A 27,733-nucleotide genomic window follows, 5' to 3' on the forward strand; every position below is an offset into this window, starting at 1 on the left:
GCAATTTTAAAATTGAGTTAACCTGTGGGTCTGGGGTCCAAGTTCCAGCTGTTGAGTTTTTTTTTGGCTTTATTATAAAATGGTGACCTTCAGTTAGGACTTTGTTTCATCATTCAATGCTGGCCTCCTTTTCTTATTTATCACATCCCATCTTTCCCAAGTCTTCTCTGGTCATCTGACAATCCATTAAAAGCACTCCATGAGATATCTTTTTGTGCAGGACTGCCTTGCATTAAACCCTGGGATGTATCTGAGCTACCCTCTATATCAGGGGTAGGCAACGTCGGTCCTGGAGTGCCACAGTATGTGCAGGTTTTTGTTCCAACCCAGTTCTTTAACGAGAACTCAATTATTGCTGATGAAGCACATATTGCTTAAGTGACATTTTAATGCTTCATTTTAGTGGTCTCGCTTGTTAAGGTTCTCCAACCTTAATTGCTTATTTCAATCTTAAACTGCTGCATTCAGTGTTTTAATTGCTCCTTATTAGCAATAAGATGTAAAAGACAAAGCAGCCAGCAGTTCTCCAGCTAGCTTTTTTCCAATTACATCTGTGTGTGTTCATCATGCACGGTTTGATTTAATAAAACACTTAATACAAAAATGTGACAGACTGAAAATGATCTGTTTTAGGCTTCAAATCATTTGGATGATATCCTTGGAAAGGAAAAAAATCTACGATATAAAAGCCTTACATTGCACAGACTAACAAACCATAAAATTAAATAAGGTCTGAGATTGGCAATGATTGGTTTCTAATTAAGCAATTGGGTTGAATGAAAACCTGTAGCCACTGCGGTTCACCAGGACCGACATTGCCTACCCCTGTTTTACATCTTATTGCTAATAAGGAGCAATTAAAACACTGAATGCAGCAGTTTAAGATTGAAATAAGCAATTAAGGTTGGAGAACCTTAACAAGCGAGACCACTAAAATGAAGCATTAAAATGTCACTTAAGCAATATGTGCTTCATCAGCAATAATTGAGTTCTCGTTAAAGAACTGGGTTGGAACAAAAACCTGCACATACTGTGGCACTCCAGGACCGACGTTACCTACCCCTGCTCCATATCATGAATGGCTCCTTGTATCACGTGGAGGCTTTGAGCTGACATTCATCTACAGTACCTTCTGGGATTCCTTGTTTGTTTCTACAATGGTCATCTTTTTCTCTCCATATTGGCGATTTGTGCATTTGCTTAGCCAATGTGTGGCTTCTGTAATGGTTGGCATGGCTTGATTGGCTCAATGATCAGGGTCAGGCCCTCTCCTCCAGTCCTCTGGGTTTCTTATCAGTGCTATTGTGCAAAAATGTACCTGTAATTGATTTAATGACATGCCATCTGCTAAATGTCTGTTATAATGCAACCGGCATGAAACAACCACAAGTGAACTTTTTATATATAAAATATATATATATATTTTAAGCCCCTTTTTTCTTTAGCACATCTCTTTTCAGCTTGGCTCATTGTCCCCCCAACACATGACATGTGCCTGTTTGACCTTTTAGGATGTTGACTACCTGTCCTTCCATGACCATATTGAAATCTTCTGACTCATGAAGATTCACGCTGTAGCACATCCATAAGGTGAGATCATACCTGACTGTATGCAGCACAACATCTCGTCCAAGCTGTGCTCTTGTCACATCTGGATTATTGCAACTCTCTGCTGGTGGGAGTACTGGTCTGTTACCAGCTCCAGATGCCAAATAAAATGGCACATCTAGTGTTGTACCCTCCTCAGTTGGTTGTCATACCACTGTAACAGTAGGGGGTGCTAGAGTTCCCTTGAACCCTCAGGTACCACTCCAAACACCGGGTAAAATTATAATTATTATTTATTTTATAATAACTATGTGCACAAAGCACCCTCCACTCCTCATACAAGTACGCTTCAATAATCCAAATACAAACACCAATCCTCCTCTCCCAGACACTTTGCCACCCAACCTCCCAGCTCAGCTCGACGTCTGGCTTTCCCAGAGTCCTTTTATATTCCCTGACCCGGAGGTATTTCTGTTCCATTACTCACAAGTCCTTATTCCTTCCGGGTCAGTTATCTTCAACCCGGAAACACGTCATTCCTTCTACTCATATGATCATGACGTGCTGCCGGGTCATAGGGCACGAATGAGTCCTTGAGCCTCCCTGTAGCGTCCTCTGGTGGGCTCCACGGTGTCCAGCAGGGTCGGGAATAAAAACTCCATTGCCCATAATTCCCCGCTGGTCTTCGGGGTGCTTCCATGCTACAGGGAGGGCTCCATCTAGTGGCCTGGGGGTATTGGCTGGGATGAACGGCCGGCCATATCTCACACCACTTTAAGTTGCAATGTTTGTTTGGTTATCTCCAGCATTGGATACATTTAAATTCTTTGGCTACAGCCCAGTCAATGGGTTGGATATAGAGGGTCCAAAAAACCAGTATACAGTAATCTCTCCTCCATCGCGGGGGTTGCGTTCCAGAGCCACCCGCGAAATAAGAAAATCCGCAAAGTAGAAACCATATGTTTATATGGTTATTTCTATATTGTCATGCTTGGGTCACAGATTTGCGCAGAAACACAGGAGGTTGTAGAGAGACAGGAACGTTATTCAAACACTGCAAACAAACATTTGTCTCTTTTTCAAAACTTTAAACTGTGCTCCATGACAAGACAGAGATGACCGCTCTGTCTCACAATTAAAAGAATGCAAACATATCTTCCTCTTCAAAGGAGTGCGCATCAGGAGCACAGAATGTCAGAGAGAGAGAGAGAAAAGCAAACAAATCAATAGGGCTGTTTGGCTTTTAAGTATGCGAAGCACCGCGGCACAAAGCTGTTGAAGGCGGCAGCTCACACCCCCTCTGTCAGGAGCAGGGAGAGAGAGAGAGAGAGAGAGAGAGAGACAGAGTTTGTTTTTCAAGCAAAAATCAATACATGTCCTTCGAGCTTTAAAGTATGCGAAGCACCGTGCAGCATGTCGCTTCACTAAGCAGCTGCACAGAAGGTAGCAACGTGAAAATAATCTTTCAGCATTTTTAGACGAGCGTCCGTATCGTCTAGGTGTGCAAACAGCCCCCCTGCTCACACCCCCTACGTCAGGATCACAGAAAGTCAGCACGAAAGAGAGAAAAGTAAGCCGGGTAGCTTCTCAGCCATCTGCCAATAGCGTCCCTTGTATGAAATCAACTGGGCAAACCAACTGAGGAAGCATGTACCAGAAATTAAAAGACCCATTGTCCTCAGAAATCCGCGAACCAGCAAAAAATCCACGATATATATTTAAATATGCTTACATATAAAATCCGCGAAAGGCGAAGCGCGATATAGCAAGGGATTACTGTACACTCATTAAAGAATTGAAATGTTCAGTAAGATCCACTTCTGTTTTGCAAGTCCGATTAAGTGCAAATGTCGCATTGCTTTGACATATCACAATAACCCCCCCCCCCCCCCCAATTAATGCTGCTGGTCAAGTGTTTTTTGCTTCCCCCCCCCCCCTTTTTTTTGTTTCATCATTCTTAGCTGGCCTCCTTTTCTTGGTTCTCCCATCACCTCCCATCTTTGTCATGGATTGTCAGATGACCAGAGAAGTGCCGGCGTGTGCAGGACTGCCTTGAATTAAACTCTGGGATGTGTCCGAGCTTCCCTCTATATCATGAATGGCTCATTGGATCACACGGAGGCTTTGAGCTGACATTCATCTACCTTTTCAGGGCTCTTTTTTTTTGTTGTTTCTACAATAGGCATCTTTTTCCTTAGTGGTGGTGTCACACATTGTCTTGGCAAATGCGCCAGTGTGGCTGCTTTGATTGGCTCAATTATAAGGGTGCGGCCCTTTCTTTTTCTCTATCCCTATCATCCAGTCCTAGATAGATAGATAGATAGATAGATACTTTATTAATCCCAATGGGAAATTCACATTCTTCAGCAGCAGTCAGCAGTCCTGTGGGTTTCTTATTGGTGCTATGGTGCAAAAATGGCAGATCATTAAAAGACTTACAGGTACATCTGCTACAAGTCTGTTATAATGCAACCAGCAGGAAAGAAACAGAAGTGAACTTTATTAGGCTCCTTCAGTCTCATCAGCCCACCATCTTTTCAGCTTGGCTCATTGTCACCAACACATGCCAATTCGACCTTTAGGATGGCGATACACTGAAAAAAAAAAAAAATGACGATTCACACTTAATATTTTCAATCTGAACCAATATTCTTTTTAGCTTATTGATCCCACAATTTTTAAGTTGAGGCAAATCATTTAGAGTGATTGGGTGCAACTCACTTTTTTTTTTTTTTTTACTGAAGTAAATCTATTTAAGTTGTTCTTTCCATCAAACCGGAAAGTTCGACCGAAAGAATATACAAACGGCCCATCAAACACAGCACATGAACAACCTAAAATATTAAATGAAATAGGATTTTTATGTTTATTCCCTCCACCATAACTTAATTTGGTACAAACAAATTTTTTTACTTTGATATCTGAAACCAAATATTTCAAGCTGCAACACTAAATGACTAATCTTAAGTTGCTTGAGAGAGAAAATTTACGTTGAGTGAAAAACATCGATGTTAAACTTTCTTCAGTGTAGGTGACTACCTCTCCTTTCATGACCAAGTTGAAATATTTCCTCATTCCTGAAGACTCGAACTGTAGCACAACAGTAAGATGAGCTGATACCTGACTGTGTGCAGCCCAACATCTGGTCCAAGCTGTGCTCTTCTCACATCTGGACTACGACGACTCTCTGCTGCTGGGAGTACTGGTCTGTGTTACCAGCTGCAGATTCTAAATGAAATGTCACAGCTCGTGTTGTGCCCTCCACAGTTGGTTGGTGTCACACCACTTTACGTCACTACATTTGGTTTCCTTCAGCATTGGACGCATCTCTTGATTGTGTGCTGCACACTCAATGGGTCACATACAGAGGGTCCCAAAAACCTCTAAACACGCTTTTTAAAGAATCGTAAGTGAAATGTTCAGCAAGATCCACTTGTGTTTTTCCAAGTCCAATTCAGTGCAAATGTAGCATTGCTTTGAGTGATCGCAATGCCCCTGTTAATGCTACTTGTCACGTGTGTTTGACCGAACAAAAATCCAGATGTTGGGGTTTGGGTAAAGATTGGAGTCCCTCTTGGAGTTTCAGGTGAGTCGTCCATGCATATTAGAGGAAAATGGTAGGCACTGGGACATATGTGGTGATGTGCGGGCTTATCGTCTTTATTTTGTTTCCACCCTTCGTTTCTTAATCCGCTAATGTAGAATGAGTTCATGAGAATCCTGGAGCTGTCCCAGCAAACTGCGGGCACAAGGCTGCTGTGTACAAATCTGTTCATGCAATAACCAGATTACTATGGCATCATGCACACGGGGAAACCCTGAAGCTGTGTGGGCTCACATCCCACTGCTGTCACCATGAGCAGGTGACTTTACCTGCCTGAACTCCAATTGGAAAATAATTCCCTATGTGACACTAAAATTGGCATCGCTAGCTGTTGCACTTGTTAGGCGCTTTGTAGTGATGAGGGGGAAGAAAAGTCTCGTGAAGATTTGAGGTTTTCTTTCTATTTGTGCCGAAAAAGATACGGAGCTTTGAAGCCTCAACCCCAGTATGATCACCACCGTCTGGTAGTTAAATGAGGTCAAGTCGAGAAATCAGGAGCGCAAGTGAAGCGGCACTCGCTGTTTCAGCCTCATGTCACCAGTAAAAGGTCAGAAAAGTCTGTGTTCATTTTATTCTGCTAAGGTACTTGTCCTTCAATTTAACTTTTGAACGCCGTTTTCCGCTGTCTGTCTCCAAATCTCTTCTCACGCCCCAACATTGTTGAACGAGAATGCCTTTTATATAAATAGGCTACCTGTAAAGAATTATTATTACTACCTGTTCATTTAGCGCCAAAGCTGTCAAACCAGTGAAGCGCGCTGTGATGACGTTCGAAGCTTCAAACATCACATGTCACGTGACAGCGGTGTTTTGACATAGCGTTTTGACTCGCAGCGCTTCAGATTGACTGGCACAACCTTCGAGGCGTCGGTATCATTTTCCCATCTCTAGCGCTTTTCCATACCCTTGTTAATGCTGCTTGTTGATTGTTGGCCAACAGTAACTCAAATTAGCACTCGTTATAACTGAGGTATCCAGAAGAGCATCTCCGAATTCACAACACGTTAAACTTTGAAGCAGGTGGGCTACAGCAGGAGACCACACCTGCTGCCACTCCTGTCAGCTAAGAACAGGCCACTGAGGCTACAATTCACACATGGGGCTCACCAAAATTGGACAACAGGTGACTGGAAAAATGTCGCCTGGTCTGACGAGCCTCGATTTCTGGTGTGGCATTCTGATGGTCCGATCAACTACATGAAAGCAGCAATCCATCTTGCTTTGTATCAACGGTTAAGGGGGAGGGGGGGGGGGGGACTTGGTATTTTCTTGACACGCTTTGTGCCCTTTAGTACCAACGGGTTATCGTTTCAATGCAACAGCCTACCTGAGTGTTGTTGCTGACCATGTCCATCCCTTTATGACCACCATCTTCTGATGGCTATCTACATGTGCCGTGTCACAAGGCTCAAATCATCTCCAACTGGTTTCTTGAATATAACAATGACCTCACTGCACTCAAATGGCCTCCACAGTCACCAGATCTCAATCTAATAGACCATCATTGGAATGTGGAGAAACGGGAGATGGGCATCATGGATGTGTAGCCGACTTATCCACAGCACTAAGTGATGTCAATATGGAGGAGAATCCCCGAGGAATGTTTTCAGCACCTTGTTGAATCCACGCCATGAAGAATTACGGCAGTTCTGAAGGCAAAAGGGGGTCCAACCAGCTACTAGAAAGTAGCCAGTGTCTGTATAGAGAAGTCACAACACAGTCATAGTGTTGATTAAAGTATTTGATCACAAAACATCAGATGCTTCATGAAAATGCAACCATTTGAAAAGTGTTAGTGAATTCTTTTACTAAGTGACACCTGAAACATAGTAGATCATATTTAAAAACAAAGTTCGTTATACTTATTTTTCTACTTGGTGTAATAATTTTATTCAATAAACCCTCTGATGTCAAGCTATATCAGAAAAATAAACTCACCTTTGAAAACGTTGTGAAGATAATCACACAAGTCAGCGGAGATTTCAGTTTCTGTTCAGACGCTGCCTGACGAAGGTCTTTTCTTGAACTCACACTGCCACCTAGTGACTGCTTGGTGTATAAGACACTAAAACCAAGTGGCAGAAATGACCCAAACACGGTGAGTTAAGTACACCTCATTTTTCATATTAGATCTTGAGACTCAAAACAAACTCGACCAAACGGCTGCACATGCCATTTTCTTATTTCTTTTTTATTTTGTATCATTTGCACATGTCTGGTGTAATAATCTCCAGAGGGTCCTGAACACCATCTTATAAGTCTCAAAAACTCCCCTGTATTCCCCTCAGCTAATGAAAATATCATAATAACTGGATTCACGGCACGGTGACGCACTGGTGCGCGACTGCATACGTTAACGAGGTGCATCATAAATTTGCCCGTTAATCGCTAGGATTCGCCATTGTCGGGAAACTCATTTCCAATACTAGAACAATCGTGCTAAACAATGAAATGAAATAAAGCGCTAAAATAAAGTGCTAAAAATGAAGAGAGAAAGAGGAAACTGGGAAATAGTTGTTTAAAAAATGTTGAACTAAAGCAGTGTAAGAGCACGATACATTATGATTGTCAAAAGGCGCTATATGCAGGATTTTTTTTTTTTAACATTATATCCGCATTGAATTTCAATTAAAACAATACGGTTGATCTAACTATTACTCATTTAGTTTCCAAAATTCAAAAATATTAAAACGTTTTTAACTTTTTAAAAAACCCCTTTCTTTTGGTGTATGTGTTAGTACTTACTTAACGGGTCATTCCCAAACCTTACAAAGCCAATCTTTAGAAATACTCGTATTGTCAGGTTTCTCGTCTCCTTTTCTTATGGTTGATGTTTCCTCATTTCCCTCATTAAATTAACAAACACATGGCCCCACAGAGCGGTCACTTCTACACGGTCTTCGTTTGGACGGATCAGTCCGATGTCGTGACGTGCTGATTCCTCAATAAAGCCGCACGAGCCGAGAGAGTGCTTCCGATTTCCCGCGCTCCATTCTCGCGCCTTCTCATTAACGAGTCACGTGCGCGCGCTGGCGCTGATGATTTAAACCCGCGCTCACTCGCTCTCGTTCATGTCGTGTTTCTGTTTGGCGCATTAACAGCATGGCGTGTTTGGATTGTTGGTGTCTTTTCTGGATGGTCGTTTGCTGGACGGGTGTGCAGTTTGTTTCTGCGGCGTCCGGAGACGTGACTAAGAAATGTGACGGTGACAAGGCCATGACGCTGTCATTTGCAGGCTCTCCGACCGTTTTTCTCCAGAGTGAGTGCGGTGTATCCTTGAGCAGTGGGACTTGTCATCGCCTGCGTATTCCAGTAAATCTCGTCAACTTTTATCTTTACAGAGACGAGTGGTGGACTGGTAAAGGTGACAAATCTCCCAGGAGTCATCCTCCGTGTAATAGCTGGTCGAACCACATTAACGGTGCCCTTTTCTTCCCCATACGGTTATGCGTCTGAGAAGGTGAGTGGTGGCGAAGCTTCAGCTGCTGTTGTCGTTTTTAATGAAGTTCAATTTTTACGTTTTCAACGTCTCCTGTTCACTTTAGGGATCCCAGTATGTCGTGACTTTTGCTGTTGGATCTCGCTCAAATCTGAAAACCTTCACGTGCCCAAAGCCAGGTATGCTTCTCTTCTGGGTTGGCACCCCGAGTGTCTCTCCCATATTCTAAATGGGCTTTTGGACCATCGCAGCTCGCCGATCTGTGAGTGTTGCTGAGAGATGTGCAGTGGCAGCCAGTGAGAAGCTCCCTTGTGGAGGGTCTTCATCCATCACTCAAGCAGACTGTGAAGCCAACAACTGTTGCTACGATTCAAGCAGCAGCACCAGTCCATGCTACTATGCCAATGATGGTGAGTGTTGGGGGGTGTGACTGAACAAAGGTGGCTGCTACTGGATATTCATGCTCGTTTGCTTTGGCCAGTGACTGTGCAGTGCACCCTGGACGGCCAGTTTGTGGTGGTGGTGTCTGAGAATGTGACCCTTCCTCCTCTGGATCTTGGGTCCATCCAGTTGGTGGACAGCAGTTGCAGCCCTGTGACCAGCCTGTCCAGCTTTGTCATCTACCAGTTTCCAGTCAGTGCCTGTGGCAGCACAGTTCAGGTGAGACTCCATCTGGGGATATGTAGGAGCAGTGGGCTCTACTCAGCACTCCAGATCAACCACAGCAAGCTAATGAGGGGTCATCTGTATTGGACCGAATTGTGTGGTCAAACTGATGATAAACTGCCCTAGTTAAGGACATGTCTTGTGCTGGGTGATTTAGAGAATAGGCCACACCAACTGCAGCGTGACATGTCTTGCTGATGACCTAGAAATGGAATCCCAACCCTGCTCTGACTTCATAGTTGGTACTAATTCTGTCCCTGTTTCAGCTGGCTGGTGGCAATGTGACTTACCAGAACACCATGTCTGCTGCCATCACTGTGAGCAGTGGTCCAGAGGGCTCCATCACCAGGGACAGTGTCTACAAGTAAGGCTTCTGAACCTGCTTCCTCTAACCCTAAATGTGCTCTACCTACTATGTTGTGGTGTTTCTCTCCTCAGGTTGTTCTTCCAGTGCACCTACTCGGGAAGCCAGGATGTGCAAGTGGAGGCTGAGGTGTATACTGTGGCACCACCTCTTCCAGTAGTAGAGCAAGGGCCATTTGACCTGGAATTGGTCATTGCAACAGGTACTTGATGGGATGGTGTCCCAGAATGTTTGATTTGTTGATCATTCCAGAAAGCTTTTAAGGACTGGTGGATTTGGAGCTCTGAGGATCCTTTGGTCAGGGTGTGTAAGTTAATGCCCCTCTGTTCCTTGGACAGATTCCTCCTATGGCTCCTACTATGTGGATGCGGACTACCCAGTAACCAAAACTCTGAGGGATCCTGTGGCTGTGGAAGTGCACATTGTGAACAGGACTGACCCTAACCTTGTTCTGACTCTTGGCGACTGCTGGGTCACCCCAGGACCTTCTGCTTCTAGCCAGCCCCAGTGGAGCCTTCTGGTGAATGGGTAGGTGCCCCCCATGTTAGGCTGGTCAGTGCGAACTATCCCACCATCCTAACTGGAGGGTCTGCTTTTCCCAGGTGTCCCTACATTGGGGACAACTATTTGACCAGCTTGGTGACTGTGGACAGCACATCTGGAGTGGCCTACCCAAGTCATTACAAGAGATTTGTGTTTGAGATGTTTGCTTTTGTGGACCCTGTATCTCAGCAAGCCTTGGCTGAAAAGGTGGGTTTTGTGACACTGGTTGAATCCTGTGTCTTGTGCTGCATTGTGGTTTCTCTAGTCTTGCTAGAAATTCTCTGTAGTGGGCTTCAATTTGGAGTTGGGTGTAGCCATAGACCTAAGTAGTGGGAAGTTTCTCTGCTGTTTAGGCTCCTAGACATTTGGTTTCCCCATGGTGTCCTTGATTTCTCTACAGATCTTCATCTACTGTGTTGCTGCTGCCTGCTATCCCTCTGCCACAGACCCCTGTACTCAGAGCTGCCCTGCAAGAAGTGAGTAGCTTGTGGTGGTTTGGCTGTGGTGTTAGTAGAACATGGCATCACGGTTACTAAAGCAGTGCCCTATAATTGAAGATCTGGAGACCTCCCGCCCCATGGATATTGGGTGGGAGATCTGGTTGGCTTCCTTTTGGGGCTCTGCATGTTTGATACTAAACCAACCCCTTGTTTCAGGATCTGGCAGAGCTGCAGACAAGTTGGCACGAATTGCTCCCTCCAGGAAGAATGAGCTCCTTCACAGTGGTCCTGTGGTCTTTGAGGCTGACAAGGTGCAAACCTCCAGATTGGAGAAGGAAGGTAACCATCTTGATCCTCCTACTGGACTTCTGTTCATGGGTTTGGCTCATCCTTGGCCTTTCAGTGTAGGACTTGGAGAGTAAATGTCCTTTTGTCTTCCTCCCACAGCCCCTCTTACCACTGGATACCTGGTGCTGGGAGCTGCAGCTGCGATGTTGATGGTGGTCCTGGTTTTGGCTGTAGTTGCTTTGAGGAGGTTGAACAGGCAGAAAGTGAATCTGAAATTTTAATAAAGGCTCTTTACTTAATGAATGGTTGGAATCGTTTCTTGTGTTGAATTTCAATACTTAACCTGTTCTGGTGTCCAACCTCAAGCTGTTGACTTTCACATTATTGTGAAATGGGTGGTGACCTGAAATTCAGCCCCCATAATCCTTGGACACTAGTTTCATCATTCTTAGCTGGCCTCCTTTTCTTGGTTATCCCACCACCTCCCATCTTTGTCAAGTCTGGTTATGGATTGTCGGTTGACCAGAGAAGTGCCAGCTTGTGCAAGACTGCCTTGTATTAAACTCTGGGATGTGTCCGAGCTCCCCTCCATCATGAATGGATCACATGGAGGCTTTGAGCTGACTTTCATCTAACTTTATCAGGGTTTATTTTTGTTTCTACAATGGGCATCTTTCACCTTAGTGGTGGTGTCACACATTGTCTTGGCAAATGCACCAGTGTGGCTGCTTTGGTTGGCATGGCTTGATTGGCTCAATTAGTAGGGTCTGGCCCCTTTTTTCTCGATCATCCAGTACTGTGGGTTTATTAGTGCTATGGTGCAAAAATGTACCTGTAGGTCATTTAATGACCTGCTACAAGTCTGTTGTATTGCAACCAGAAGTGAACTTTGTTAGGCTCCTTCAGTCTGATCAGCACACCGTCATTTCAGTTTGGCTCATTGTCACCAACACGCCTATTCAACCTTTAGGATGGTGATAGGTGACTACAATAGTTTATTTTTGTATAGCCCAAAATCACACAGGAAGTGCCGCAATGGGCTTTAACAGGCCCTGCCTCTTGCCAGCCCCCCAGCATTGACTCTCTAAGAAGACGAGGAAAAACTCCCAAAAAAACCTAGCAGGGAAAAATGGAAGAAATCTTGGGAAAGGCAGTTCAAAGAGAGACCCCTTTCCAGGTAGGGTGGGTGTCAAAAGGAGGTCAATACAATGCAGTACACAGAACAATTTCTCAATATAGTAAGAAATAAAAAAATATAAATTTCAGAAGTACAGAGCAGAATTTAACAGTAGATATATCCCATAATAAGATTTGGATTTGTATAGAGTCCTGGAGACCTCATCCTTCAAGCTGCCTCCCCCATTTGGCCAATCCACGGCTGAAACCGTTCTGAGCCAGCCAATCCGATGAAAGGATCCCTCTTTCCCACGATTCCTGTGATCCTCCATCTGGGATGACTTTTCCTTAGGCAGGCAAAACAACTTGGCACGTGGGCCGTGGGCACCAAGTGCCACATTTCAGTACCGAGAAGAAAAAATAAGTGAGGGTTAGTATACAATTATAACTGTCATGTTACTTATGTTTAAGTGCTAATGACTAACAGAGATGCAGTCTGTACAGTTAATCAGCAGCTTTAGTCAGGGTGTGCTAAACTGAAGTTGTGAGTCTTCAGCCGGGATTTAAAAGCTGAGACCGAAGGGGAATCTCTTATAGTAGCAGGCAGACCAGTCCACAGTTTAGGGGCCCTGTAACTAAAAGCTCGAACTCCCACTGTTTTATTAATCCTTGGAATCATAAGGAGACCAGCATCTTGAGATCTTAATGTGCGCTCTGGTTTGTAAGTCATGATAAGTTCAGACAAGTAAGCCGGACCTCGGCCATTTAATGCTTTATATGTTAAAAGAAGGATTTTGAAATCTGCCCTAAACTTAACCGGGAGCCAGTGTAAGGATTTAAGAACTGGAGTGTTGTGTTCGTATTTTCTTGTTCTTGTAATAATTCTCGCAGCCGCATTTTGGATTAACTGGAGGCTGTATAAAGAACAGTTTGAACATCCAGTGAACACCGCATTGCAGTAGTCAATCCTACTAGAGATAAATGCATGAATTAGTTTCTCAGAATCCTGTTTATTTAAAAAGCGCCTTAATTTCCTAACATTTTTAAGATGGAAGAAACATGTTTTGGACAACTTTGTAATATGTGCTTTAAATGACCTTCTAGAGTCAAAGATAACTCCGATATTGCGGGCTGATTCAGTAAAATTGACTGGGACTCTCATTGAGTTAAATGACAAAATATTACTGTGATCAGCATCATTCCCTCCAACAATTAACATCTCTGTTTTATCTGTATTTAAAGACAAGTAGTTCTTATTCATCCACTCCTTTAATTCACTAACACAACTAATTAAAGACAACATTAGAGAAACTTCATTTGATTTAAATGAAAGGTATAACTGGGTGTCATCTGCATACGAGTGAAAATTAACATGATGTTTCTTAATGAGAGATCCCAGTGGAAGCATGTACAGTGAAAACAGTAAAGGTCCCAGTACTGAGCCCTGCGGGACACCATATTGAACTTCTGTGTATAATGATGGAGTCCTGTCAGCACATTTCTGTACATATTGGAATCGATTTGATAAGTAAGAACTAAACCAAGCGAGCACGGTGCCTGTAAGCCCAACATCATTTTCTAGCCTGTGCAGTAAGATAGAATGGTCGATGGTGTCAAACGCTGCACTTAAGTCCAACAACATAATTACAGTGGAGTTTCCTTCATCAGAGGATATCAGAATGTCATTTACAACCCGTGTTAGTGCCGTTTCTGTACTATGACCAGTGTGAAAACCAGACTGGAATTTCTCAAATAAATTGTAATGCATAAGGTGTGTCTGAAGCTGACTGGCGACTACTTTTTCTAGTATTTTAGAGAGAAACGGTAAATTTGAAATACGCCTATAATTATTTAGTATATGTGGGTGTAGGTCTGACTTTTTAAGTAATGGTTTAATGACTGACACTTTTAGTGCATCTGGTACTGTGCCATACAATAATGAACTATTGATAATGTTTAGGATAGGCGCTGCAAGAACATCCATTGCACTTTTTATTAGTTTTGTTGGCACTGGATCTAGGGAACAAGTAGTGGGCTTCATTTTAGAAATTAAACTTAAGACTTCCTGCTCAGTTACAGGATTAAAATTACTAAAGTGCTGAGTGCAATGTGAGACAGGGTCTGCTAAGCTAGTATTTGGTTTGTACTGTGATGCAGAGATCTGGGATCTTATATTTTTAATTTTCTCATTGAAGAAGTTCATAAAGTCTGTACTGCTAATGTCTGTTGGTATTTTGCACTGTTGATCTGAATTTCCATTTGTTAATTTAGCCACTGTTCTAAACAGTACCCAAGGATTTTTATTATTGCTATCTATTAATGTAGAATAATATTCTGACCGAGCTTTAAAGAGGGCTTTTTTATATTTATTAACACTCTCTGTCCATGCAATTTGAAAGACCTGCAGCTTTGTTGTTCTCCATCTGCGCTCCAGTTTTCGACACTCTAATTTAAGAGCTCGAGTGTTTTCATTAAACCAGGGAGAGTTTCTATGTGCTTTGATCACTTTTGTTTTAAGGGGAGCCACTGCATCCAGAGCATCTCTCAAGGTCACATTATAATGTGATGTTAGCTCATCTAAGTTGTTTTCTGTGTTTACATTTGATGTTAACTGATCTAAATGGTTTTCCACAATTACACTCGACTTACTCAAAGTATCTATAAATTTTGAAGCAGAATTACAATCTAGATTTCACACTGTCTTTGTTTTAATCTGGGAGTGTGTTGGCAAGGGCAGGACTAAATCAAATGTAATTAAGTAGTGATTGGAAATAACTTCATTTAATGGAGTAATAATTAAATTTTGAATTTCAACTTTGTAAGTTATAATTAAATCTAATGTGTGGTTATGATTATGAGTTGGACCTTTGACATTCTGACAAAATCCTACTGAATTTAACAAATACGTAAAACATTTGCTAAGAGTGTCAGTTTCCACATCAATGTGTACATTAAAATCTCCCATCAGTACTACGTGATCATAATTTATAGCCAAGTCAGATAAAAGGTTGCTAAATTCAGACATGAACAATGAATACGGCCCTGGTGGTCTATAGACTAGCACTATAATTGTGTTGGAATCTGTTTTAATATTTAAAATGAATGCTTCAAAGGATGTAAAGTTGCCTAAATTTTTAGAAGTGATTTGCATTTTGTTACAATGAATTATTCCAAGGCCTCCTCCTCGACCTGAATCTCTAGACTTATGAAGGAACGAGTAGCCATCTGGTGACGCCTCAGCTAGGGGTACAGTGTCACATTTACTAAGCCAGGTTTCGGTGAGAAGACACAGATCAGATTTTGTACTTAATATAATATCATTTACCAAAACAGCTTTAGTGCCAAGAGAGCGAACGTTCAATAAGCAGCATTTAAAACTGTATGCTTCTTTCTGAATTGGTGATATACTTTTTGTTTTAATTTGTAGTAAATTTCTATTACAGATGCCCCTGGTGGAGGGTCTGGTTTTATCCCTTGGTCTAATTATACACCTTATTTTTTGGTTATCAATTAATTTAAGGTTTGTATCAAGACTAAATTTACTGGATACCCCAAGACAAGGATTATGGGTAACAGCTTCAGGAAAGTAACAGGTGGGATAAACAACAGCCTGTGATTTAAGATCACATGACTGCGGCCTGGATGGTGCTGTAATCAGTCAACCAGGCAGTTTTGCTGCCATATTTTGGGATAATACATAAGATCCCCTCCAGTTAGGATGAAGACCATCTCTTCTGAAAAATCCAGGCCTTTCCCAAAAATCATCCCAGTTGTTCACAAACACTATGCTTTTGTTTGCACACCAGGTTTCTAGCCAGCAGTGAAGGGAATGCAATCTGCTATAAATCACATCCCCTCTATATAATCTTGGTAAGGGGCCAGATACAACAAATTCCGACATTTTCTTTTAGCTTTGATGCAAAGAGAGATGAAGTTCCTCTTTAATACCTCATATTGCTGTGAATAAATATCATTAGTGCCGACATGCAGCAATAAGGTAGATACTTCATCGTCGGCGACACGGTCCAATGCGGCCTCTATGCCAGAAATCTTGGCCCCTGCGAGGCACTTAACATGAACTGCTGGTTTAACACAGTTTGGAATTCTAACATTCCGCACTATGGAATCGCCAATTATGAGCACTTTCTTATTCTCAGTTTCCACAGGCGCGCTGCGGAGTGCTGAGAATCTGTTCTAGGTCCGAATTGGTGACCTGGGTGCCGGGGGACTACATTTTGGATTCTTAGACTCCCGTCTTACTGTTACTCACTCGCCCTGTGGCTGAATTGGTGCTGCTGACTTTGGCCGTGCACTGACTACAGTGGGGCCAGGAGAGACTGAAGCTGAATCAGAAGTAGCCGAATTGTCTAAACAAACCGAGTCGATCCAATTTTCGGTTTGCCTAATCGCTATCAGATTCCTAACGCGGTCCTCCAATTCGCGTATTTTCCCGACCAACTCTAAATTAACTAAACACTTTTGGCAGGTGAAGCTGTCTACAATGTCGGCCGGAAAACCTGAACTGTACCTGCTGCAGGACACACAACATATAAACGAGCCCTCAACGGTCAGAGCGCAGATGGAACTTACGTTTAGTATTGATGTCATTTTCTCCATTTTCTGTACTTACTTAAGTGCTTTCTGCTTCAGAGACCGTCGGCTACAAGTTTCTCACTGCCGGTTATTTCTTCTGGTCAGCTGCCGGCTTTACTTCCGATGAACTTGCTCGGGTGTTTGCGAAGGGTTACGTGCCTGTGGGAGACGCCGCTGCTCGGTGCTTCTGCTCGGTGCTTCCGCTCGCTGCTACGCTCGTGCTTCCGCCTGTGTGAGAGATCCTACCTCTCTTCATGACCCAAGTTGAAACATTTTCTCATTCCTGAAGACTTGCTCTGTAGCACAACAGCAAGGTGAGATCATACCTGACTGTGTGCAGCCCAACATCTGGTCCAAGCTGTGCTCTTCTCACATCTCTGCTGCTGGGAGTACTGGTGTGTTACCAGCTGCAGATTCCAAACAAAATGGCACAGCTAGTGTTGTGCCCTCTGCAGTTGGTTGGTGTCGCACCACTTTACGTCGCTACATTGGTTTCCTTCAGCATTGGATACATTTCTTGATTGTGTGCTGCAGTCAATGGGTCACATAAAGAGGGTCCCAATAACCTTAACACTCTTTAAAGAATCATAAGTGAAATGTTCAGCAAGATCCACTTGTGTTTTCCCAAGTCCAATTCAGTGCAAATGTAACATTGCTTTGAGTGATTTGTAATGCTACTTGTCAAGTGTGTTTGACCGAACAAAACTCCATGTGGGGGGACAAAGATTGGGGTCCCTCTTTGAGTTTCAAGTGAGTCTTCCATCCATATTAGAGGAAAATGGTAGGCCCTGGGACATAGGAGTTGCTGTGCAGGCTTATCGTCTTTGTTTTGTTTCCACCCTTCATTTCTTAATCTTCTAATGCAGAATGAGTTCATGAGAATCCTGGAGCTGTCCCAGCAAACAGCGGGCACAAGGCTGCTGTGTGCCAATCTGTTCATGTAACAGCCAGATTACTATGGCATCATGCACATGGGGAACCCTGAAGCTGTGTGGGCTCACATCCCACTGCTGTCACCATGAGCAGGTGACTTTACCTGCCTGAACTCCAATTGGAAAATAATTCCCTACGTGACACTAAAATTGGCATCGCTAGCTTTTGCACTTGTTAGGCGCTTTGTAGTGATGAGGGGGGGAGAAAAGTCTCGTGAAGATTTGAGGTTTTCTTTCTATTTGTGCCGAAAAAGATACGGAGCTTTGAAGCCTCAACCCCAGTGTGATCACCGCCGTCTGGTAGTTAAATGAGGTCCAGCCGAGAAATCAGGAGCGCAAGTGAAGCGGCACTCGCTGTTTTCAGCCTCATGTCACCAGTAAAAGGTCAGAAAAGTCTATTTTATTCTGCTAAGGTACTTGTCCTTCAATTTAACTTTTGAACGCTGTTTTCCGCTGTTTGTCTCCAAATCTCTTCTCACAGCCCAGCATTGTTGAACGAGAATGCCTTTTATAATATAGCGTCCTCTTTTGCCCGGACATGTCCACTTTTTACGTCCTGTCCGGGGCGTCCTGGCGGGTTTTATAAATTCACAAAAATGTCCGGTTTTTCATAGGACCATTACGCGTGTACGTAAATTGACTGCCGTTTTGCACACGATACTAGGGTACTACTTTTTTGCGCGACGTAATTACCGGGAGGCTGCCTTGTGGGCAGGTCTGCGCCGCGCGCACGCGCAAACACACAGACACAGACGGGGATCAGAGCAGAGAGCGCAGCAGTATAGCAGGGAAAATGCCGAAGCGTAAGTGGAGCTTCACCGATGAACTGCAAAGAAAATTTCCCATATACCGTACCGGTCGGGACAAGTGGGAGGCGGAGTGCACTGTGTGCAAAGCCGGTACATATGTCTCGGTATCCAGTAAAGGTGCTGGGGATCTGAAAGCCCACATGGACACCGAGAAACATAAAAAAGCTGTGCGAGGTGAGACTAGTTAATTTGCAAAGTTGACAGTTTTTTGTCAGACCAGGAAAAACAGAGGATGATGTAAATGCAGCAGAAGGTGCAATGGCTTTTCATACAGTGAAACATCACAACAGTTACAGGTCCATGGATTGCACCAGTACTTTGCTTAAAAAGGCATTTCCTGACTCTGACATTGCAAAAAAGTTTAGTAGTGCTCGCACCAAGACCGAAGCCATCGTCAATGGTGCTATAGCCCCCCACTCTGTTGAAATCACACTCATTAAGCACTCAAAGAAATTCAGTACTGTGGTGTTTCCACAGACGGGAGTAACCACGGAGCAGTGAAAATATTCCCAGTCATAATCCAGTATTTTGACTGGAAGACGGGTGGCGTGCAAACAAAATTGATTGAAGTTAAAGGCACACCCAATGAGACAGCAGAAACCATTGCAAAATATCTCACAGAAACCCTGGCAAAAAACAATCTGTCGGAAAAATGCATTTACTGGAGACAATTGCAACACAAATTTTGGAGGAATCCGACGTGATGAAGCTGGAAAGAATGTGTTTGCAAATTTGAAGAGTTTGCTGCAAAACAAGACTCTGATCGGTGTGGGTTTCCCAGCATAAATATTGAATAATTGTGCACACCATGGGGCAGGCACAATAGAAATTGACATTGAGAATATCATATTCAAAATCTACCAGTACTTTCACATTTACACTGTGCGCACTGAGAGCCTGAAGGAGTATTGTGATTTTGTTGAGATTGATTACAGAAGGATGCTCTCTCACAGCAAGACAAGGTGGCTGTCATTGTTCCCAAGACATTGAGAGGATGTTACAGATGTTTCCAGCTTTAAAGGCATATTTTCTGTCTCAGCAAAAGCCACCCATAGCACTCAAGAGTTTTTTTGAAAATGATTTTGCTGAAATCTACCTTTGGCACATGCACACACTCATGTCTGTGTTCCACACCCACGTTCAAGAAATGGAACAGGAGAACATGTCCATTATGGAAGTGAAGAAGATATTAAACAATATACATGCCATTCTTCTTCAACGCAAGAGCAACAACTTCATGTCCCTTAAAGTTAAAGGGACTACTGGCACAGAAGCGCAAAGATGGACTTGACAAAGGCTGTGACCAGTTCTGTGCAGATGTGCATGGCATGTACAGTGCATGTCTGGAGTATCTGGAGAAGTGGATGACTCCCATGGAAGAGTTCTCAACATTCATGTGGATGGATCTGAGTGAGCCACCAAACTGGAATGATGTGGAGGCATGCATCAATTACCTTGGAGAGAAGGGGGTGGCAGTTGATGATGTTAAGTGTTTTGACCAGGTCACCAATCTGAGGAAATTCACAGAAACGTGCAACCATGATGAGGAGTGCAGTGGCCTGCAGGTACACCAGAAGTGGACCAAATATTTTGAAAAGGCAAAAAGCATTGCATGTTACTCAGAGCTACTGACAATTGCACAGTTTGTCTTTGCACTTCCCTCTCACAATGCACATGTTGAGAGGGTTTTTTCACTAATGCAAAGCCAGTGGACCAAGGAGAGGAACCAGCTCTCCGTAGAGTCACTAAAGGGGCTTCTAATAGTTCAGAACAACTTCAAAGACATGTCTTGCAAAGACTTTCATGCTTATTTGTTAAGCTATCGAAAACTGCTAGGAAAATCAGCTCTACAGCAAAATATGGATGGGCTGACAAGGAGGATGAAGAAGAGAAGCAGGATGAAGAAGAAAACTAAAGATGAAAAGTCTAGATTCTTTTTGTTTAAGTTTTTTTGTCTTTGTGAGACTCTTCTGTTATTTATTTTATTACATTTAAGAGATATATTGTTGAAGCTGGAACAGAATAGTTCATATTTAGAACAATATTTAATTATTTATTTGAAGAGTCTAAGAGAGCTATTATTTTGTTATAAGTTTTTACAGATTTCATTTTATTTTATTACAGAGGTTAATTCTGCACCATTGAAGTATAATAAATAATGTTCATCAACCACCAAGAAGCTTGTCTGAATTCGTCTGGAGGCCGTGCCGATCGTCTTCTTTTTTGGAAATCAAAATATGGTCACCCTATTTTATATAAACAAGCTACCTGTAAAGAATTATTATTACTACCTGTTCATTTAGCGCCAAATCTGTCAAACCAGTGAAGCGCGCTGTGATGACGTTCGAAGCTTCAAACGTCACAGGCCACGTGACAGCGGTGTTTTGACATAGCTTTTCGACTCGCAGCGCTTCAGATTGACTGGCACAACCTTCGAGGCGTTGGTATCATTTTCCCATCTCTAGCGCTTTTCCATACCCTTGTTAATGCTGCTTGTTGATTGTTGGCCAACAGTAACTCAAATTAGCACTCGTTATAACTGAGGTATGCAGAAGAGCATCTCAGAATTCACAACACGTTAAACTTTGAAGCAACCGCGCTACAGCAGGAGACCACACCTGCTGCCACTGAGGCTACAATTCACACATGGGGCTCACCAAAATTGGACAACAGATGACTGGAAAAATGTCGCCTGGTCTGACGAGTCTCGATTTCTGCTGTGGTATTCTGATGGTCCGATCAACAACATGAAAGCAGCAATCCATCTTGCTTTGTATCAACGGGGGCATTTTCTTGACACGCTTTGGGCCCCTTACCAACGGGTTATCGTTTCAATGCAACAGCCTACCTGAGTGTTGTTGCTGACCGTGTCCATCCCTTTATGACCACCATCTTCTGATAGCTATCTCCATGTGCCGTGTCACAAAGCTCAAATCATCTCCAACTGGTTTCTTGAATATAACAATGAGCTCACTGCACTCAAATGGCCTCCACAGTCACCAGATCTCAATCTAATAGACCATCATTGGAATGTGGAGAAACGGGAGATGGGCATCATGGATGTGTAGCCGACTTATCCACAGCACTAAGTGATGTCAATATGGAGGAGAATCCCCGAGGAATGTTTGCAGCACCTTGTTGAATCCACACCATGAAGAATACGGCAGTTCTGAAGGCAAAAGGGGGTCCAATCAGCTACTAGCAAGTAGCTAGTGTCTGTATAGAGAAGTCACAACACATTCATAGTGTTGATTACAGTATTTAATCACAAAACCTCAGATGCTTCATGAAAATGTAATCATTTGAAAAATCAGTGTTAGTGAAATCTTTTACTAAGTGACACCTGAAACATAGTAGATCATATTTAAAAAGAAAGTTCGTTATACTTATTTCTTGCTACTTAGTGTAATAATTTTGCTCAATAAACCCTCTGATGTCAAGCTATATCAGAAAAATAAACTCACCTTTGAAAACGTTGTGAAGAAGATAATCACACAAGTCAGCGGAGATTTCAGTTTCTGTTCAGATGCTACCTGACGAAGGTCTTTTCTTGAACTCACACTGCCACCTAGTGACTGCTTGGTGTATAAGACACTAAAACCAAGTGGTAGAGATGACCCAAACACGGTGAGTTAAGTACACCTCATTTTTCATATTAGATCTTGAGACTCAAAATAAACTCGACCAAACGGCTGCACATGCCATTTTCTTATTTCTTTTTTATTTTGTATCATTTGCACATGTCTGGTGTAATGATCTCCAGAGGGTCCTGAACACCATCTTATAAGTCTCAAAAACTCCCCTGTATTCCCGTCAGCTAATGAAAATATCTTAATAACTGGATTCACGGCACGGTGACGCACTGGTGCGCGACTTCCTACGTTAACGAGGTGCATCATAAATTTGCCCGTTAATCGCTAGGATTCGCCGTTGTCGAGAAACTCATCTCCAATACTAGAACAATCGTGCTAAACAATGAAATGAAATAAAGCGCTAAAATAAAGTGCTAAAAATGAAGAGAGAAAGAGGAAACTAGGAAATAGTTGTTTAAAAAAAGTTGAACTAAAGCAGTGTAAGAGCACGATACATTATGATTGTCAAAAGGCGCTATATGCAGGATTTTTTTTTTTTTACATTATATCCGCATTGAATTTCAATTAAAACAATACGGTTGATCTAACTATTACTCATTTAGTTTCCAAAATTCAAAAATATTAAAACGTTTTTAACTTTTAAAAAAACCCCTTTCTTTTGGTGTATGTGTTAGTACTTACTTAACGGGTCATTCCCAAACCTTACAAAGCCAATCTTTAGAAATACTCGTATTGTCACGTTTCTCGTCTCCTTTTCTTATAGTTGATATTTCCTGATTTCCCTCATTAAATTAACAAACACATGGCCCCACAGAGCGGTCACTTCTACGCGGTCTTCGTTTGGACGTATCAGTCCGATGTCGTGACGTGCTGATTCCTCAATAAAGCCGCACGAGCCGAGAGAGTGCTTCCGATTTCCCGCGCTCCATTCTCGCGCCTTCTCATTAACGAGTCACGTGCGCGCGCTGGCGCTGATGATTTAAACCCGCGCTCGCGCGCTCTCGTTCATGGCGTGTTTCTGTTTGGCGCATTAACAGCATGGCGCGTTTGGATTGTTGGTTTCTTTTCTGGATGGTCGTTTGCTGGACGGGTGTGCAGTTTGTTTCTGCGGCGTCCGGAGACGTGACTAAGAAATGCGACGGTGACAAGGCCATGACGCTGTCATTTGCAGGCTCTCCGACCGTTTTTCTCCAGAGTGAGTGCGGCGTATCCTTGAGCAGTGGGACTTGTCAGCGCCTGCGTATTCCAGTAAATCTCGTCAACTTTTATCTTTACAGAGACGAGTGGTGGACTGGTAAAGGTGACAAATCTACCAGGAGTCATCCTCCGTGTAATAGCTGGTCGAACCACACTAACGGTGCCCTTTTCTTCCCCGTACGGTTATGCGTCTGAGAAGGTGAGTGGTGGCGAAGCTTCAGCTGCTGTTGTCGTTTTTAATGAAGTTCAATTTTTACGTTTTCAACGTCTCCTGTTCACTTTAGGGATCCCAGTATGTCGTGACTTTTGCTGTTGGATCTCGCTCAAATCTGAAAACCTTCACGTGCCCAAAGCCAGGTATGCTTCTCTTCTGGGTTGGCACCCCGAGTGTCTCTCCCACATTCTAAATGGGCTTTTTGACCATCGCAGCTCGCCGATCTGTGAGTGTTGCTGAGAGATGTGCAGTGGCAGCCAGTGAGAAGCTCCCTTGTGGAGGGTCTTCATCCATCACTCAAGCAGACTGTGAAGCCAACAACTGTTGCTACGATTCAAGCAGCAGCACCAGTCCATGCTACTATGCCAATGATGGTGAGTGTTGGGGGGTGTGACTGAACAAAGGTGGCTGCTACTGGATATTCATGCTCGTTTGCTTTGGCCAGTGACTGTGCAGTGCACCTTGGATGGCCAGTTTGTGGTGGTGGTGTCTGAGAATGTGACCCTTCCTCCTCTGGATCTTGGGTCCATCCAGTTGGTGGACAGCAGTTGCAGCCCTGTGACCAGCCTGTCCAGCTTTGTCATCTACCAGTTTCCAGTCAGTGCCTGTGGCAGCACAGTTCAGGTGAGACTCCATCTGGGGATATGTAGAAGCGGTGGGCTCTATTCAGCACTCAAGATCAACCACAGCAAGCTAATGAGGTGTCATCTGTATTGGACCGAATTGTGTGGTCAAACTGATGATAAACTGCCCTAGTTAAGGACATGGCTTGTGCTGGGTGATTTAGGTAATAGGCCACACCAACTGCAGCGTGACATGTCTTGCTGATGACCTAGAAATGGAATCCCAACCCTGCTCTGACTTCATAGTTGGTACTAATTCTGTCCCTGTTTCAGCTGGCTGGTGGCAATGTGACTTACCAGAACACCATGTCTGCTGCAATCACTGTGAGCAGTGGTCCAGAGGGCTCCATCACCAGGGACAGTGTCTACAAGTAAGGCTTCTGAACCTGCTTCCTCTAAACCTAAATGTGCTCTACCTGCTATGATGTGGTGTTTCTCTCCTCAGGTTGTTCTTCCAGTGCACATACTCGGGAAGCCAGGATGTGCAAGTGGAGGCTGAGGTGTATACTGTGGCACCACCTCTTCCAGTAGTAGAGCAAGGGCCATTTGACCTGGAATTGGTCATTGCAACAGGTACTTGATGGGATGGTGTCCCAGAATGTTTGATTTGTTGATCATTCCAGAAAGCTTTTAAGGACTGGTGGATTTGGAGCTCTGAGGATCCTTTGGTCAGGGTGTGTAAGTTAATGCCCCTCTGTTCCTTGGACAGATTCCTCCTATGGCTCCTACTATGTGGATGCGGACTACCCAGTGACCAAAACTCTGAGAGATCCTGTGGCTGTGGAAGTGCACATTGTGAACAGGACTGACCCTAACCTTGTTCTGACTCTTGGCGACTGCTGGGTCACCCCAGGACCTTCTGCTTCTAGCCAGCCCCAGTGGAGCCTTCTGGTGAATGGGTAGGTGCCCCCCATGTTAGGCTGGTCAGTGCGAACTATCCCACCATCCTAACTGGAGGGTCTGCTTTTCCCAGGTGTCCCTACATGGGGGACAACTATTTGACCAGCTTGGTGACTGTGGACAGCACATCTGGAGTGGCCTACCCAAGTCATTACAAGAGATTTGTGTTTGAGATGTTTGCTTTTGTGGACCCTGTATCTCAGCAAGCCTTGGCTGAAAAGGTGGGTTTTGTGACAAAGGTGGAATCCTGTGTCTTGTGCTGCATTGTCGTTTCTCTAGTCTTGCTAGAAATTCTCTGTAGTGGGCTTCAATTTGGAGTTGGGTTTAGCCATAGACCTAAGTAGTTGGAAGTTTCTCTGCTGTTTAGGCTCCTAGACATTTGGTTTCCCCATGGTGTCCTTGATTTCTCTACAGATCTTCATCTACTGTGTTGCTGCTGCCTGCTATCCCTCTGCCACAGACCCCTGTACTCAGAGCTGCCCTGCAAAAAGTGAGTAGCCTATGGTAGTTTGGTTTGGCTGTGGTGTTAGAACATGGCATCACGGTTACTAAAGCAGTGCCCTGTAATTGAAGATCTGGAGACCTCCCGCCCCATGGATATTGGGTGGGAGATCTGGTTGGCTTCCTTTTGGGGCTCTGCATGTTTGATACTAAACCAACCCCTTGTTTCAGGATCTGGCAGAGCTGCAGACAAGTTGGCACGAATTGCTCCCTCCAGGAAGAATGAGCTCCTTCACAGTGGTCCTGTGGTCTTTGAGGCTGACAAGGTGCAAACATCCAGATTGGAGAAGGAAGGTAACCATCTTGATCCTCCTACTGGACTTCTGTTCATGGGTTTGGCTCATCCTTGGCCTTTCAGTGTAGTACTTGGAGAGTAAATGTCATTTTGTCTTCCTCCCACAGCCCCTCTTACCACTGGATACCTGGTGCTGGGAGCTGCAGCTGCGATGTTGATGGTGGTCCTGGTTTTGGCTGTAGTTGCTTTGAGGAGGTTGAACAGGCAGAAAGTGAATCTGAAATTTTAATAAAGGCTGTTTACTTAATGAATGGTTGGAATCGTTTCTTGTGTTGAATTTCAATACTTAACCTGTTCTGGTGTCCAACCTCCAGCTGTTGACTTTCACATTATTGTGAAATGGGTGGTGACCTGAAATTCAGCCCCCATAATCCTTGGACACTCTAGTTTCATCATTCTTAGCTGGCCTCCTTTTCTTGGTTATCCCACCACCTCCCATCTTTGTCAAGTCTGGTTATGGATTGTCGGTTGACCAGAGACGTGCCAGCTTGTGCAAGACTGCCTTGTATAAACTCTGGGATGTGTCCGAGCTCCCCTCCATCATGAATGGATCACATGGAGGCTTTGAGCTGACATTCATATAACTTTATCAGGGTTTATTTTTGTTTCTACAATGGGCATCTTTCACCTTAGTGGTGGTGTCACACATTGTCTTGGCAAATGCACTAGTGTGGCTGCTTTGGTTGGCATGGCTTGATTGGCTCAATTAGTAGGGTCTGGCCCCTTTTTTCTCTATCATCCAGTCCTGTGAGTTTATTAGTGCTATGGTGCAAAAATGTACCTGTAGGTCATTTAATGACCTGCTATTAATAAAGTATCTATCTCTATCTATCTACAAGTCTGTTGTATTGCAACCAGAAGTGAACTTTGTTAGGCTCCTTCAGTCTGATCAGCACACCGTCATTTCAGTTTGGCTCATTGTCACCAACACGCCTATTCAACCTTTAGGATGGTGATAGGTGACTACAATACAGTTTATTTTTATATAGCCCAAAATCACACAGGAAGTGCCGCAATGGGCTTTAACAGGCCCTGCCTCTTGACAGCCCCCCAGCATCGACTCTCTAAGAAGACAAGGAAAAACTCCCAAAAAAACCTAGCAGGGAAAAATGGAAGAAATCTTGGGAAAGGCAATTCAAAGAGAGACCCCTTTCCAGGTAGGGTGGGTGTCAAAAGAAGGAGGTCAATACAATACAATGCAGTACACAGAACAATTTATCAATATAGTAAGAAATAAAAAAATATAAATTTCAGAAGTACAGAGCAGAATTTAACAGATATATCCCATAATAAGATTTGGATTTGTATAGAGTCCTGGAGACCTCATCCTTCAAGCTGCCTCCCCCATTTGGCCATTCCACGGCTGAAACCGTTCTGAGCCAGCCAATCCGATGAAAGGATCCCTCTTTCCCACGATTCCTGCGATCCTCCATCTGGGATGACTTTTCCTTAGGCAGGCAAAACAACTTGGCAGGTGGGCCGTGGGCACCAAGTGCCACATTTGAGTACTGAGAAGAAAAACAAAATAAGTGAGGGTTAGTATACAATTATAACTGTCATGTTACTTATGTTTAAGTGCTAATGACTAACAGAGATGCAGTCTGTACAGTTAATCAGCAGCTCTAGTCAGGGTGTGCTAAACTGAAGTGAGTCTTCAGCCGGGATTTAAAAGCTGAGACCGAAGGGGCATCTCTTATAGTAGCAGGCAGACCATTCCACAGTTTAGGGGCCCTGTAACTAAAAGCTCGACCTCCCACTGTTTTATTAATCCTTGGAATCATAAGCAGACCAGCATCTTGAGATCTTAATGTGCGCTCTGGTTTGTAAGTCATGATAAGTTCAGACAAGTAAGCCGGACCTCGACCATTTAATGCTTTATATGTTAAAAGAAGGATTTTGAAATCTGCCCTAAACTTAACCAGGAGCCAGTGTAAGGATTTAAGAACTGGAGTGTTGTGTTCGTATTTTCTTGTTCTTGTAATAATTCTTGCAGCCGCATTTTGGATTAACTGGAGGCTGTATAAAGAACAGTTTGAACATCCAGTGAACACCGCATTGCAGTAGTCAA

General features: G+C 43.6%; 2 protein-coding genes across 16 annotated transcripts in view; both read left to right on the plus strand.

Moving 5' to 3' along the window:
- The window catches only part of LOC127527745 (zona pellucida sperm-binding protein 4-like), a 64,325-nt gene extending 38,420 nt beyond the window's left edge, over nucleotides 1-25,905 (plus strand). For 4 of the 9 annotated variants that reach the window (XM_051927523.1, XM_051927520.1, XM_051927522.1 and 1 more), the window contains exons 8-12: nucleotides 9,960-10,149; nucleotides 10,224-10,371; nucleotides 10,565-10,640; nucleotides 10,821-10,943; nucleotides 11,052-11,195. In XM_051927523.1, the coding sequence (XP_051783483.1) occupies nucleotides 9,960-10,149; nucleotides 10,224-10,371; nucleotides 10,565-10,640; nucleotides 10,821-10,943; nucleotides 11,052-11,173 (659 nt within the window). In that variant the 3' untranslated portion in view covers nucleotides 11,174-11,195. Of the gene's footprint in view, nucleotides 1-9,072; nucleotides 9,252-9,523; nucleotides 9,622-9,695; nucleotides 9,824-9,959; nucleotides 10,150-10,223; nucleotides 10,372-10,564; nucleotides 10,641-10,820; nucleotides 10,944-11,051; nucleotides 11,196-25,772 lie in introns of those variants that run through there. The other 5 variants (XM_051927525.1, XM_051927521.1, XM_051927527.1 and 2 more) reach the window with 4 other exon arrangements.
- LOC114641573 (zona pellucida sperm-binding protein 4-like) overlaps nucleotides 8,207-27,733 on the plus strand; it is a 67,525-nt gene continuing 47,998 nt past the window's right edge. For 5 of the 7 annotated variants that reach the window (XM_051927543.1, XM_051927534.1, XM_051927533.1 and 2 more), the window contains exon 1: nucleotides 22,930-23,130. In XM_051927543.1, coding sequence (XP_051783503.1) covers nucleotides 22,974-23,130 — 157 coding nt within the window. In that variant the 5' untranslated portion in view covers nucleotides 22,930-22,973. Of the gene's footprint in view, nucleotides 8,412-22,929; nucleotides 23,131-23,212; nucleotides 23,332-23,416; nucleotides 23,490-27,733 lie in introns of those variants that run through there. The other 2 variants (XM_051927544.1, XM_051927540.1) reach the window with 2 other exon arrangements.

This window comes from Erpetoichthys calabaricus, chromosome 5, assembly GCF_900747795.2.
Source record: "Erpetoichthys calabaricus chromosome 5, fErpCal1.3, whole genome shotgun sequence".
Classification (NCBI taxonomy): Eukaryota; Metazoa; Chordata; class Cladistia; order Polypteriformes; family Polypteridae; genus Erpetoichthys; species Erpetoichthys calabaricus.